Here is a 13,690-nt window from a genome sequence, read left to right as displayed (position 1 = left end):
CTATAAAAGTAACATTTTAAACTCAGCTGGGCCTTTTCTAGCCACTCTGCAGACTCGGGGCAAGGTAGTGCTAGTTCGACAGAGGTCCTTGCAAACCACGAGTTGAAATGGAATGGTTGTGTGCGTGACATCATTGGGCTGTGATTTTTAATTCTTTATGAGGCCCGGCCCGCTTTTCAGCAGGAACCTTGACCAATCTCATAATTGTAGATAAACTGTTGCCGAGTGGGAATTGCACAGTTTTGGACCAATAAGTTGACTTGAGATGATCTTAACCTCTCCCTATCTGCATTTCTGGTTTGTGGTGGGGGGGGGGGGGGCTGGCTGGTGTTAAAAATGAACCCCCAAGATTCAATCTCTCTGTCACCATTTTCTTTTTCAATGGTCTGAGGACAATTTCCCTATAAATGTACAATAATCTCTCTGAATGAGGTGTCAAATAAAAACAAACATGCTGCAGGGGACCTGGTGACACTTTCCTCACCATCTGAATTCTTCATCTCTTCACTTTCAGTTCCAACTGAGTTTCTGCAGCTGATGATGAACAATTGCCCAAATTTCAATTAGGTTTCCACACTCACTTTGGACAGGAATGGTCAACAAAAGACAGAGAATCAACACTCTAAAACCACTCAACCAATTTATTTACAAAAATACACAGGATTAGCAATTAAAGACACTTACACAACTACAAGTTGGATTGAGCCTGAGTTCCATGTGACTGGCAATCAGCGTTGGACTGCCTCTCAGCTCCCAGTTTCTTCCCTGAAATCTTGTCTCACCTGACCATCCGGCTCAGGACGGGCACAATTGGAGTAGTGCAGCACACTCCTGAGGCCCAGCCTCAAGTACAGGTCTTTCGAACGGAAGAAAGGCACACTCCATTTATGGGGAGGGCAGTGGGGTAGTGGTACTGCCACTGAACTAGTAATCTAAAGAACTACCAAAGAATGGGTAGCACCATAGCATAGTGGTTAGCACAATTGCTTCCCAGCTCTAGGTTCCCAGGTTCGATACCCAGCTTGGGTCACTGTCTGTGCGGAAACTACACGTTCTCCCCGTGTGTGTGTGGGTTCCGTCCGGGTGCTCCGGTTTCCTCCCACAGTCCAAAGATGTGCAGGTTAGGTGGATTGGCCATGCTAAATTGCCATCAGTCTCCAAAATTGCCCTTAGTGTTGGGTGGGGTTCCGGGGTTATGGGATAGGGGAAGTTGTGGGCTTGGATAGGGTGCTCTTTCCAAGAGCCGGTGCAGACTCGCTGGGCCAAATGGCCTCCTTCTGCACTGTAAATTCTATGAACTAGGGGACATGGGTTCGAATCCCATTCGGGCAGATGCTGAAACTTGAATTCAATAAAAATCTGGAATTAATGGTCTAATGGTGACCAATTATTGTTACTAATGTTCTTTAGGGAAGGAAATCTTACCTTTTTTTTCCTTCGTTCTTCGGGTGCGGAGTTGGCTGGGCCAGCATTTGTTGTTCATCCCTAATTGCCCTTAAACTGAACGGCTTGCTCGGCCATTCCAATTGGGGGCAGTTAAGAGTCAACTACATCGCTGTGTGGGTCTGGAGTCACATGTAGGCCAGACAGAGTAAGGTGGCAGATTTCCTTCCCTGAAGGACATTAATTAACCAAATGGATTTTTACGACAGTCGGCAATGGTTTCATGGTAATCATTCGACTCTTAGTTCCAGATTTTTATTGAATTCAATTTTCATTATCTGTGCTGGTGGGATTTAAACCTGTGGCCCCAGAGCATTACCGTAGGTCTCTGTGCAAGTGAGAAAAAAGCAGGGAAACCCTGGGTTACTAGTCCAGTGACAATACTACTATGCCACTGCCTCCTCTTGATCTGGCCTACATGTGACACCAGATCCACTGCACTGTGGTTGACTCTTAAATGCCCTATGAAATGGCCTGGCAAACCACTCAGTTCAAGGGGAATTGGGGATGGGCAATAGATGCTGACCCAGTCAGCGACACTCAATGAATTTTAAAAAGTTAAAGGTCCAGTGAAGTTTAAAGGGCCTTGACAGACCAGGGAGAAGGCAAATGTATAAGGTGATTGGGTGGGATTTGGGAGGCAAGGGGGCTGTAGGTGTAACAGGCTTCGGGTGGAGGAGGGGGAATTAGTCCTTGGGGTGAGGGATTGGACTGAGGAGAGAATGAGGGGTTAGATCTTGGGGGAGTGGGGGGGTAGGGGCGGGGGCTGGGAGACTGTCAGGTTGGGTCAGGCCTCGTTGTGGGGCTGGGTCAGGTCAGACCTCAGCACGTGGGGTAAGGTCGAGTCGTACCTTGGGGTGGAAGGGGGATTGAGGTTAGAATGAGGCTTGGTGTGGGGGTCAAGTGGGTGAGGTCCTGGTCAGGCCTGGCAGTGGGTGAAAGAGTCCCTGTGCAGGTGGGGGAATCCCATCGGTTGGGGAGTTCCTACTCCCAAGCATGAATGAATGAAAGAACAAAGAAATTCCATTTTTGGCTGATAGGTATGTATTTAAGTCCTATTGTTCTTCATGTGATTGATAAAATTCTATTCCAATCTAACATAAAATACTGAATGAGGTCAAAAGTTTCCACAGGTTTTACTTTCTGGTTTCCGACAGTACGTGATCAATTCAGATTCGTAATCCTTCGGAACTTTTTTGGGAGATGACTAGGGGCTGGTTTAGCACAGTGGGTTAAACACCTGGCTTGTAATGCAGAACAAGGCCAGCAGCGCCGGTTCAGTTCCCGTACCGGCCTCCCCGAACAGGTGCCAGAATTTGGCGACTAGGGGCTTTTCACAGTAACTTAATTGAAGCCTACTTGTGACAACAAGCTATTATTATTAGTGGCCGAAATTCCTAATTGCTGCAAATTATGAGAAGCAGGGCGACATGACAGAATATTGGTGGGTGGGTCTGAAGGGTATTGATTACAGAGTGGCAAAGGGTATTTTAAAATCACGGTTAAAATTATTTTTGCAGGCCCAGTAGTTGCGGGTGTCGTTGGAACAATGATGCCCAGATACTGTCTGTTTGGAGATACTGTCAACGTAGCATCAAGGATGGAGAGCAATGGTCGACGTAACTATTCAGTCTTTTTCCTTCATGGATTTGTTAAAATAAATAAACGAACCCATTGCAGAGCTCAGCTTCCCTGAGTAGGTGGGCTGCACAGTGTAATCCTGTATACAAGTGTTGAATACTCCATGCTGTACAGCAGCAGCAGATTCTGCACCTTCCTCCTTGATATTGTGAATTTTGGGACAGGAATTGCTCGGTAGAAATGAGTGATGCTGTAAAACCTGGGTTAAGATTAAGACACATGTATGTCGAAGAAATTCAACTTTTAATGATCGGGAGAAATCAGCTTCATTTAAATTTATCTTAAGTTTGATGCCTAGGAAATATCTTTCCGCTGAAAAAAATACTCTCATCGATCAATAACTGTGGTCAGAAAGTGCAAGTGAGGAGAAAGCAGGGAAATCCACATTATCCTTGTGTCCCAAACTTGGCTAATGAGAAAAATCTTTGCGATCTCTCCAGGTTCAGCCATAACATGCATTTATTTAGCAGTTCAAATGTAATTAAAGTCTCATGGCGTTTCACAGAAATATAATTAAAAAAGTTGATTTCCAACATGAATTAGTGGTTGATGTGAAATTAGCTAACTCAGAACAGACCAGTAATCAAACCTACTGAACCATATCACTTAGCACCATGTAGTTCACTTTCCAGCCTATTAACTGGCTCAGTGACACAATGACAGACGGATTGGGCCAGTGTAATTGTCAGGTTATTTTGCTGGCCCACGAACATTTTTTGAACATAAATTGCGAACTTATGAGATACATTCTGTTACATAGATACCGAGGCAGTTTCCCCTGGCTGGAGAGTTCTAGAATCAGGAGGCACAGTGTCAAGATGAGCGGCACGGTGGCACAATAGTTAGCACCGCTGCCTCACAGCGCCATGGTCCCGGGTTCAATTCTGGCCTCGGGTCACTGTCTGAGTGGAATTTGCACGTTCTCCCCGTGTCTTTGTCGATTTCCTCCGGGTGCTCCGGTTTCCTCCTACAGTCCAAAGATGTGCAAGTTAGGTAGAGTGGCCATGCTAAATTGCCCCTAAGTGCCCAAAAAATGTTAGGTCGGGTTAGTGGGTTATGGAGATAGGGTGGAGGTTTGGCCGTGGGCTTGGGTAGGATGTTCTTTCCAAAGGCCGGTGCAGACTTGATGGGCCGAATGGCCTCCTTCTGCACTATAAATTCTATGATTCTATGAGGGGTCGGACAAGCGATCAGGAAACTATTTAGTCGCCCAGAGGGTTATGGATCTTTGGAATGTTCTAATCCAGAAGGTCTGGATCCCTGACATTGACCGGAGTATTCCAGGAAGTGACAGGAAAATCTGGAGGCTCGTTGAATTTTGACAGCTCTCCAAATTTTCCAGCCCTGCCCGCAATGATGCTCACCAATGTTGGGGCCAGGAAATCCATCCACTGAGCATATTCAACACCGAAATTCACAGTAACTTTGGACTTCCCAGGAAAATTAAGGCTTATAGGAATCAGGCAAAAAAGGTTGACTATCAGTCACGATCGTACTGAATGGTCGATCCAGCCTGAGAGCCTGCTCCTGTTCCTATTTCTTATGTTCTTATGTAAGCTGAGCTTCTTTTGACTTTTAGCTTTGAAAATACACATATCCCACAGCACTGCTGAAGCACTGAGAGCATTGGGAGGATACGATCTAGTGGAAAGAGGGACAATTAAAGTGAAGGTAGGAAGTCAAATTGTAATCAAGAAATTATATTTACAGGATTTTACTTGTTTTAATCTGTTTATTTTTCCATTAGAAACAGAATAAAAATTATTTCTTCAAGTAAGTAATACATTTGACAGTTTGCATTTAACGGATCAGCAGGTGAATTATGCTGCCATTTCTATTTTGCTCCACACTTCAGTTTTATTAAATGTTTTATCAAGCTCCACTTTCAATGTCAGTAACATTTTAATGTTAGTAAAATCATATGTGGCCTGTTGATCCTTTGTTAATATTTAAAAACCTACAATAGTCCTCAAAATCTTTTCGATTGTGAAAATAGTTTTTTGAAAGACGGTATTGGATGATTTGTAGTTACATTGCAGCCGATGGCAAGTTCCCACACCGCAATGACCACCCCCCGCCCCGCCCCGCTCTCAGAACAGTCTGTCACTATTTACCAAGAGTGGTGACTTCAAACTGTGATCATGCAGCATGTTCTGCATCAATGTGATGTGACGTCTGCCACAGAGACAGCTGTGCAACTGACCTGCAACTCACACCTGCTGCTGAACCGATTGAAATAAATTTGGGTTTAATGAAACCTTTGACCCAGACTGGAAAAATCAAACTTGGGCCGAGATTAATTCTCTCTCTGATTTCCTCGTCGTTCCTGAAAAAGAATTCACGAATAGTATCTACATTTTAGTTTCCAGATTGTTGTGGGTGGAATTTAAATTGCGCAATTGCCTTTTGTCACTTTCTAGTGCAAATAGATCTCTTTAAGATTTTATGTTGGTTCCCTAGCATGAAACCTGCATAATGAAGCCTGAAGCAATCATGCAATCAGTTTGAAGTTACCTCCAAATGTGTGAGAACATTTATTTCTCTGCCACTCCCACCCTGATGCCAGATAACTCAAGCATGTCATGTCAAATTCCCTGACCCAGACTATTAGCATTTTAGGGTCTTGCATTGTGAATGGGAGGCAGGAAAAGGGACTTGTCTACAGTCCTGGAAGTTTGATTTAACTGACCTCCTTCAAGTACACAATGAGATATGACAATGACCTTATCTGCAGCCTACCTCTACCTTCAAACACCTTACAAACCCAGCTGATTTCACTGATTGATGCACTATCAATTACGACGAGATGAGAGTAGAATGTAAGCGAGACTTTATTACACAGAGATGTGTGGCCTCCGACAGCAGCTTACGAAATGGCTGCTGTTCGGAGAGCACACATATTTATACCCCGCCTCCTGGGCGGAGCCAGCAGGCAGGGATCTACCCCCGTACCTGTAGTACAGTGGCCTTACCGTAATACCCATATATACAATATAATACAACAGTGGTGACTACCACACTGATCTTCCAGTTGAAGCAGATTCCTGCTCCACTCCCCACTACCTGCTTTTGGGGGCTGTTTTACCTTTTTGGCTCCCTAATGGCTATTCGAAAATAAGGGAGTCTTCCTCCCACCTCTCTTTGTCTCCACTGTAGGCACAAGCTCTGGGAAAGGAAATGTCATAAACCAGGGGCGGGATTCTCCCATTCGGCGGCAGATTGTCCGCGCTGTCGGAAACGCCGTCGCATTTCATGATGGCGTGAACGGGCTGCTGGGAATACCGATTCTGACCCCTACAGGGGGCCAGCACGGTGCTGGAGCGCTTCACGCCACTCCAGCCTCCCATCCCGGCGCGAACTGTGCGCCGCGGGATCCATGCATGCGTAGTGGCGCCGGCGCCAACCCGCGCATGTGCGGTGGCCCCCCTCAACGCGCCGGCCCCGACGCATCATGGCGCGGGAGTTCAGGGGCCGGTGCGGAAGAAAATAGGCCCGGGGAGCGAGAGGCTGGCCCGCTGATTGGTAGGCCCACGATCGCAGGCCAGGCCCCATCGGAGACCCTCCCCCGGGGCCGGAGCCCCCCCCCACACAGGCCACCCCTCGACCCTGCGGGTAGAGTTCCCGCCGGCTGCGGCCAGGTGTGGATGCCGCCGACGGGACTCTGCCTTTTTAGAGCGGCCGCTTGGCCCATCCGGGCCGGAGAATCGGCTGCCCGGCCGCGTAGACCGACCGGCGCTGGTGTCGCGGCAGCGTGGTCTGGTTGCGGGGATTCTCCGGCCGGGCCCCGGGCTGGGAGACTTCCGCCCCAAGTCTCCAGCCCCTTTTTCTCTTGACAATGTCTGGAATCGGAGTATTCTTCAGCACAAAGAAGAAGAAAATCTTTGTTTTCCTTCAATTTAAAAATGTAGATATTATGCATTCAAGAAAAATATGCTTTTGAGGAAAAGACTTCACCCCTACAATTTCGTACACCTAGCTCTCATTATAAGAAAATGTATTTATAGATAAGAGAAATTAATATTCTAATATGTACTATTAAAAATACGACCCATTTGTATTTTTCATAAGGGAAAGGGAAATCAGGCAACATACTGGCTAAAAGGCAAAGAGGGATTCAAGGAGCCTTTGCCAAAATTAGATTACAATGTGGAAGAAGATTTGAAGGACTCACTGGAGGTAGGAATGGATTAATTGGAGGTAAACTGTGTCTAACATGGTATGGAAAAGCTATAAAACATTTTGAAGTCAAGACTTTTAGTCAAAATGCATGTGGGTGGTCTTCCTTCATGAGCAGCAGTGAAAAGTTTCACTCTTAAAGAAAGGACAATTTGCCTCTGAATATCCCAAAGTATTTTACTGCCAGTTAGCTGCTTTTGAAATGTAGTCACTATTATAATGTAGGAAATACAAGTGCCAGAAATTCTTCATTGTGCAATGGTATGAAAGTCGCTGCACCAATTGTCTACAAGATCCATCAGTGCTGTGTGATTATCCAAAAGGGAAGATTTCCCACGATACAAACAGTGCAACTTGGACGTGCTTTAGCTGCCTGATCTTATTGGCACTCAAGTGCAGGCTCCTCTAAAACAAAATGCTTTTCCCCACCTATCCATTCTAAGTCCTTCTCAATTCGCCCAAGCCCTTTACCCCTTCGTTCCTACCCCTCTCCTCATCTCTTTTCAAACCCCACTTTTGTCATGATATTCAGGTAAACATCATAGCACATACATACTGATGGACAGATCAATGGACCAATCAACACACACACAACACCACGGCCAATCACAGGCAAGAGCATACACAGTACAAAACAGGGAACACGACACTTCCTGAGCATTCCAGCAGGAGACAGCTCAGGGCACAGAGCTCATAGCAAGCCACTCAGACATTCACCATGTGCTGAGTGCCACTACAAGATAGTATTAGGAATAGGTCCATCGATTCTAGGGTTATGACCGAACCTCAGTAACCAGTTTACCACTGTAAATAAATGTTAGCAATAAAACTGAGTTGTACCATTCGGAACCGTGTTGGTTCGTCTGTGTAGCAGAGTACCCAACACATCAACTTTCACCTCCTCCTTAGCCAGCAAACATTCTGGCAAGCATCAAACAGCCTGCAATCCATAACCTCTCATGGGTTCTGTGTTGAGCAACCCTGGGCGGGATTCTCTGATCCTGAGGCTAAGTGTTGACGCCGTCGTAAACACCGTCGCGTTTCCCGACGGCGTCAACATGGCCTCAGGATCAGCAATTCTGGCCCCTACAGGGGGCCAGCACAGCACTGGAGCAACCCACGCAACTCCAGCTGCTGATCCCGGCTTCAACTGGGCACCACGGGGTCCACGCATGCGCAGTGGCACCAGCGCCAATGTGCGCATGCGCGGTGGCTCCCTTCTCCGCACCGGCCCCGACACAACATGGCGTAAGGCTACAGGGGCTGGTGCGAAAGAAAGGAGGCCCCCAACCCGAGAGGCCAGCCCGCTGATCGGTGGGCCCTGATCGCGGGCCAGGCCCCGAGGGGGGCCACGTAGAGCAGCCCCCGACCGACGCCACGCCGACCACGCTGGCACCAATGGCGCCGATTTTCCACTCACAGGAGAATCAGCGGACTGGCATCAGGGCGGCGTCACGCGATCCGCGCCCGGCCCGGTGATTCTTCGACCCGGCGTGGGCTGAGAGAATCCCGCCCAAGGATTCTTGCTTCTTTCTTCCTCCTCATTAGAATATGTGTTTTGATTTAGCTGATTTATGAAGAGATATAATAATATTAAACGGTTATTGTGTATGTGTGAAATGTATTGTGTTTGTGCTGTTGGACCATTATGCAGGCAAATTGTAGGTCTGTCCACAATAGACCTGGCTTCACAGGATCTCCTTGTGAGCCAAAAGTTCTGTATTGAGGGAATGGAACTGGAGGTCTCAGATTTGTGGGTATTAGGGCAACTTACCCTATAAATGAGAAGACAAGGCATGATTACAGTAATGATGGTTAGGCAGAGTCTCTTGAAAATAACAATTCAAAATATGAAGTCATATCATGAGCTGTGAGTAACAGAGAAGGAGGCTCATAGGAGGTACTTTAAGATTTGGTAAATTGGCAGGTAATGCTTGACAAAGTGATGGGATAAATGATGGGACACTGTGAGAGTAACGAATAAAGATGTGTCCTATGTGCAGGTGAGGCAGGTAGTTTACCTTGGTTACCCTGGTGAGATTGTTAAACTTCTTTCTGCACTGCAAACGAGTGTTGGTGGTATGGGGGGAGGGGGGGGGTGTACGTTGTTGGGGGTCAAACACGTGCCTCTGCAGTCCCTTCTTTCCACATAAAGCAGACTATATCTTTGTGCACCCAATTCCAAACAGCCCATGCCTCCTACTCCATTTTTCTTGTTGGTGGAAAATCCAAATGATCCTTTCTCCGGTCCAAGTCTCTTTTTGAGTCTCCTTGCTATCACCAAACCTTAGCTTTCTTCCTTCCTCCATTGTTGCTATTCCTCTTCTAAGTAAGTTTTACATTTGGCAGCTGCATCAGATCTCCACATCTCTCATACTGATTTTCTGCCCCTGGCATGTTGACCATTGAGGGGCATTGGGGATATTCCTCTTGCTTCTCCACATATTTTCAACCCCTTCCCTCACTACCCCCGCCCAATGGCATTGCAAGCTTGTTTAATTTGTGCTGCTCGTCTGACTCACATTTTTAGTACCAAAATGGTGATTTAGTGGGGTTGGATTTGCTATAATCTGGCAGCAGAAAGTCCTGCCGTACCTCATACGGACATGTGTGAATATGTGAATTAGGAGCAGGAGTAGGCCTGAAGCCTTCTCTGCCATTCAGTAAGATCATGGCTGATCTGATTGTAACTTCAAACCTGCCTACCCTTGATAACCATTCACCCCTTGTTAATCAAGAATCTATCTAGCTCTGCTTTTAAAATATTCAAAGACTTTGCTTTCATCGCCTTTTGTGGAAGAGCGGTCCAGAGACTCGGGGTCCTCTGGGAGACAACATTTCCCCTCAACTCTGTGTTAAATGAGCGACCCCGTATTTTTAAAACGTAACCCCAAGTTCTAGATTCTACGACAAGAGGAAACATCCTCTTCACATCCATGCTGTCAAGATCCCTCTGGATTTTAAAAGAGTTTGATCAAGTCGCCTCTTAGTCTTCTGAACAAATTTAGAGTCCCTCATGTTTTCTGTGCAACTAGTGTGATGTTGCTGTTGTATGACACACTTGATGCATTGTTTGTGGTTCATTATTGGCTCTTATTCTGTCCTTGTTTGTGTAATATCTCAATGAAGTTCTAACCTAATGTGACCATTTTTCAAATTGTACCACCACATGTAGACTGACGAAGAGCTAGCAGCATTTGCAGCATCGGGGGAACCAGGGAATTCTGCATCAGATCCTCCTGAAGATACATGTACAAGGCCTCGTGGATACAGTCTTGAGAAGAATACTGTGGAAGACAAAACCTTCTGATTGCCACAAGGCACTCTCAAATATGTCAAGCACGCACAAATAAGTTGAAAACAGATTATCAGAATCCTAATAGGACTTGAGTGATACTTACAAATTGAATTACTGATACTGTCATTATCCTGAAGAGCAAAGACTTAAAAAGAAACATACTTATTACAAATTTATAATAATTAGTATTATATGTACTTATGGAAGTTAGAAATACTAATGTTGCTAAGTGAACATATTCAATGATCTCATTGTTTACAGAAGTAGAAGTGTAGAAAACCTGTCACTTACAAATCTGTCTGTGCTCATGGATATTCAAAAGACAGATTTTGTGAATACATCTGTGCCCACAGAAACACACCATTGATTTGAGAACTTTCACTAAGTTGGGCATCTCCAAATGATAGCTGTATCATATACTTTAAAAGGAGAGAAAGAGGTAAAGAAGTCAAAATCAATCCTAGTTTTAGGAGTCAATCACATAAGACGAGAGGCATATGGAAGTCAGGCAAGGAGAGATCGGCAGATTTCTTTCTCTGCAGAATATCAGTGAGCCGGTTGATTTTATCAACAACCTGACAGTTTTCATGAGTGTCAAAGGTATTAAATTTGATTTACTAAGATGATCCCAGGAACGGTAAACGATAAATGAGGACTGAAGTGTTGGGTGCTCTGAGATACAGATGAACCAACACGGTTGCGATTAGTACAACGCAGTTTTATTCCTTTAAACTATTTATATAACAAACTTGGTACTCAGCACGTGGTGACTGTGTGAGTGTCTGGCTATGAGGTGCTTGCCCTGTGCCGTCTCCTGATGGACTGCCCAGGAAGTGTCGTGTTTCTTGTTTTGTACTGTGTATGCTCTTGTCTGTGATTGGCTGTCGTGTTATGTGTGCTAATTGGTCCGTTGCTCTGTCTATCATTATATATGTGTGTATGTGCTGTGATGTTCACTTGAATATCATGACAAGGACTATGCTCACAGGAGAAGTGAAGGCTAAAGGGCAGCCAACAAGGACTATTCAAAGATTTGAACTGTGAGAAATGATTTCCACTGTTTGGTGAATCATCATTAAGGTGGAATAAATATAAGGGGCGGGATTCTCACCTACCCGGCAGGGCGGGGGGTTCGTGTAATGGAGTGGCGGGAACCACTGCGGCGTCGGGCCGCCCCAAAGGTGCGGACGTCTCCGCACCTTTAGGGGCCAAGCCCTCACCTTGAGGGGCTAGGCCCGCGCCGGAGTGGTCTGCGCTCCACCGGCTGGCGGGAAAGGCCTTTGGCGCCATGCCAGCCGGGGCCGAAAGGTCTACGCCGGGCTATGCGGGTCAGCGCATGCGCGGTAGCGTCAGTGGCTGCTGACGTCATCCCCGCGCAAGCGCAGGGGAGGGGGTCTCTTCCGCCTCTGCCATAGTGAAGACCATGGCGAAGGCGGAAGAAAAAGAGTGCCCCCACGGCACAGGCCCGCCCGCGGATCGGTGGGCCCCGATCGCGGGCCAGGCCACCGTGGGTCGGAGAATCCCGCCCAAGGTTAGTACCAATGGAACTTAGAAGTCATTTCTTTCGCATTCAGCATTATTTTGAATATGGGGCATGTTATCACTTGACAACTGAAGCTGAGTCTATTACAATATGTTACAGTGAACATGAGAAACATTTATTGGAGACCTGTGATACTAATACTACTTCTAAAAGAAGAACTTGTATTTTCAGTATGCCTTTAATGTAGAAACTTTTAGAGGTTTTACAGTGAGTCTTAAAGGGGTAGAGGGAGGTATGAAGGCAGAGTGCATTGGAAGAAAATTTCAGACTGAAGGTGTGACTGTCAATGGTGAGACGATTAAAGGGCGATGTACAAGAGGTTGGAGTCAGTGCACTTGGGAATTTAGAGAGGAGGGTGTAACACTGGAGGAGGAGTAGAGACATTTAGAGGGGTTTAAACAGGTGAGAATTTCAAATTTTAGGCTTTGGTGTCTTGGCACCAATGTGGATCAGAGAGGATAAAATGTTTGGTGAGGGAGATTTGGAACAGGTTTGGATACAGCCAGCAGAGTTTCAGATGATGTGCAGTTTATGGATGATCGTGGAGTGGAGGTCACGCTGGAGGGCTTTGGAATAGAGGTCTGGAAGTGACAAAGACAGGAATGAAGGTTTTAATAGTTGATGGGCTGAGGTAGGGGCAAAGACAGGCAATGTTAGCAGGGCCGAAGCAGGCAGCTTTTGTAATGAAGAAGATAAGGTTTGGAAGTTCAACTCAGGATCCCGTTGAATATTGAGGTTGAGAACGGTCTGCTTCAACCTGAGATTGTAGCTGAGGAAACAGGAAGAAGTCAGTGGAATGGGTACAGATTTATGGCAAGGGCAGAAGATGATGACTTTAATCTTCCCAACGCTTTTCTGAAAAACAACTGCGGCTCACTTAAAATGGGATCAAAATGCATAGACATGCTGTTCCATCACCTATCTGACAATGCACATCTCTCTCGGTACACACACGACTGTTAGCTCAAATCCTTGATTTCATTTGAACTCATGGTCTTCTCACTCAAGAGGCAAAAGATTATAGATAAATGGAAATTGTTGCTTGTATAAATTGCCCAACTTGCTTATTATAGACAAGCATTAGCTGTCATTTAAAAGAACTTTCAAATATTCTGCAACGCTCACTAATCATGGAATCAGGAAAAGTAGTACAAAAAGCATTTGATGTCCATAATAGGTCAATGAGTTATTTGACAATTTTGTTTCATTTGTTCATGTGGCGTTACGCAGATCGCATAATAGGTTATACGTGAACATACCAGTTCCTGCAAAATGTCATTATATTCATTTGATAAATTCATTGACAACATGCAGCCAATGTAAAGATTTCAATGACATATATTTATTCAATAATAGCTAATCATGATTTTAAAATATCTGTGCTTACTGATATTGCAATTTCCAATACATCTAGCACTTTATTAAATTTGATGATACCGTTGTGCTGATTGATATTTAGCTGCGATCCACAACCTACTGTCTCTAAGGTTTTCTGTTATGCTAATAAAATCTGATAAAAATTGTAACAGCTGGGTACAAGAATTAAATGAACACACAACAGCACAGAAATCCTCTCAGATTGGCAGTCA

At 45.5% G+C, this 13,690-nt stretch overlaps 1 protein-coding gene across 1 annotated transcript in view; it reads left to right on the top strand.

The window, feature by feature from the left end:
* The window catches only part of gucy2g (guanylate cyclase 2g), a 128,453-nt gene extending 117,883 nt beyond the window's left edge, over window positions 1–10,570 (top strand). Inside the window, exons 20-23 of the mRNA XM_072477630.1 lie at window positions 2,964–3,062; window positions 4,664–4,755; window positions 7,153–7,260; window positions 10,436–10,570. Of these exons, the coding sequence (XP_072333731.1) occupies window positions 2,964–3,062; window positions 4,664–4,755; window positions 7,153–7,260; window positions 10,436–10,570 (434 nt within the window). The remainder of the gene's footprint in view (window positions 1–2,963; window positions 3,063–4,663; window positions 4,756–7,152; window positions 7,261–10,435) is intronic.
* Window positions 10,571–13,690: the final 3,120 nt, after the last annotated feature.

This window comes from Scyliorhinus torazame, chromosome 16 (genome assembly GCF_047496885.1).
Source record: "Scyliorhinus torazame isolate Kashiwa2021f chromosome 16, sScyTor2.1, whole genome shotgun sequence".
In the NCBI taxonomy this organism is placed as follows: Eukaryota; Metazoa; Chordata; class Chondrichthyes; order Carcharhiniformes; family Scyliorhinidae; genus Scyliorhinus; species Scyliorhinus torazame.
This window is presented reverse-complemented; position numbering and strand designations above follow the sequence as displayed.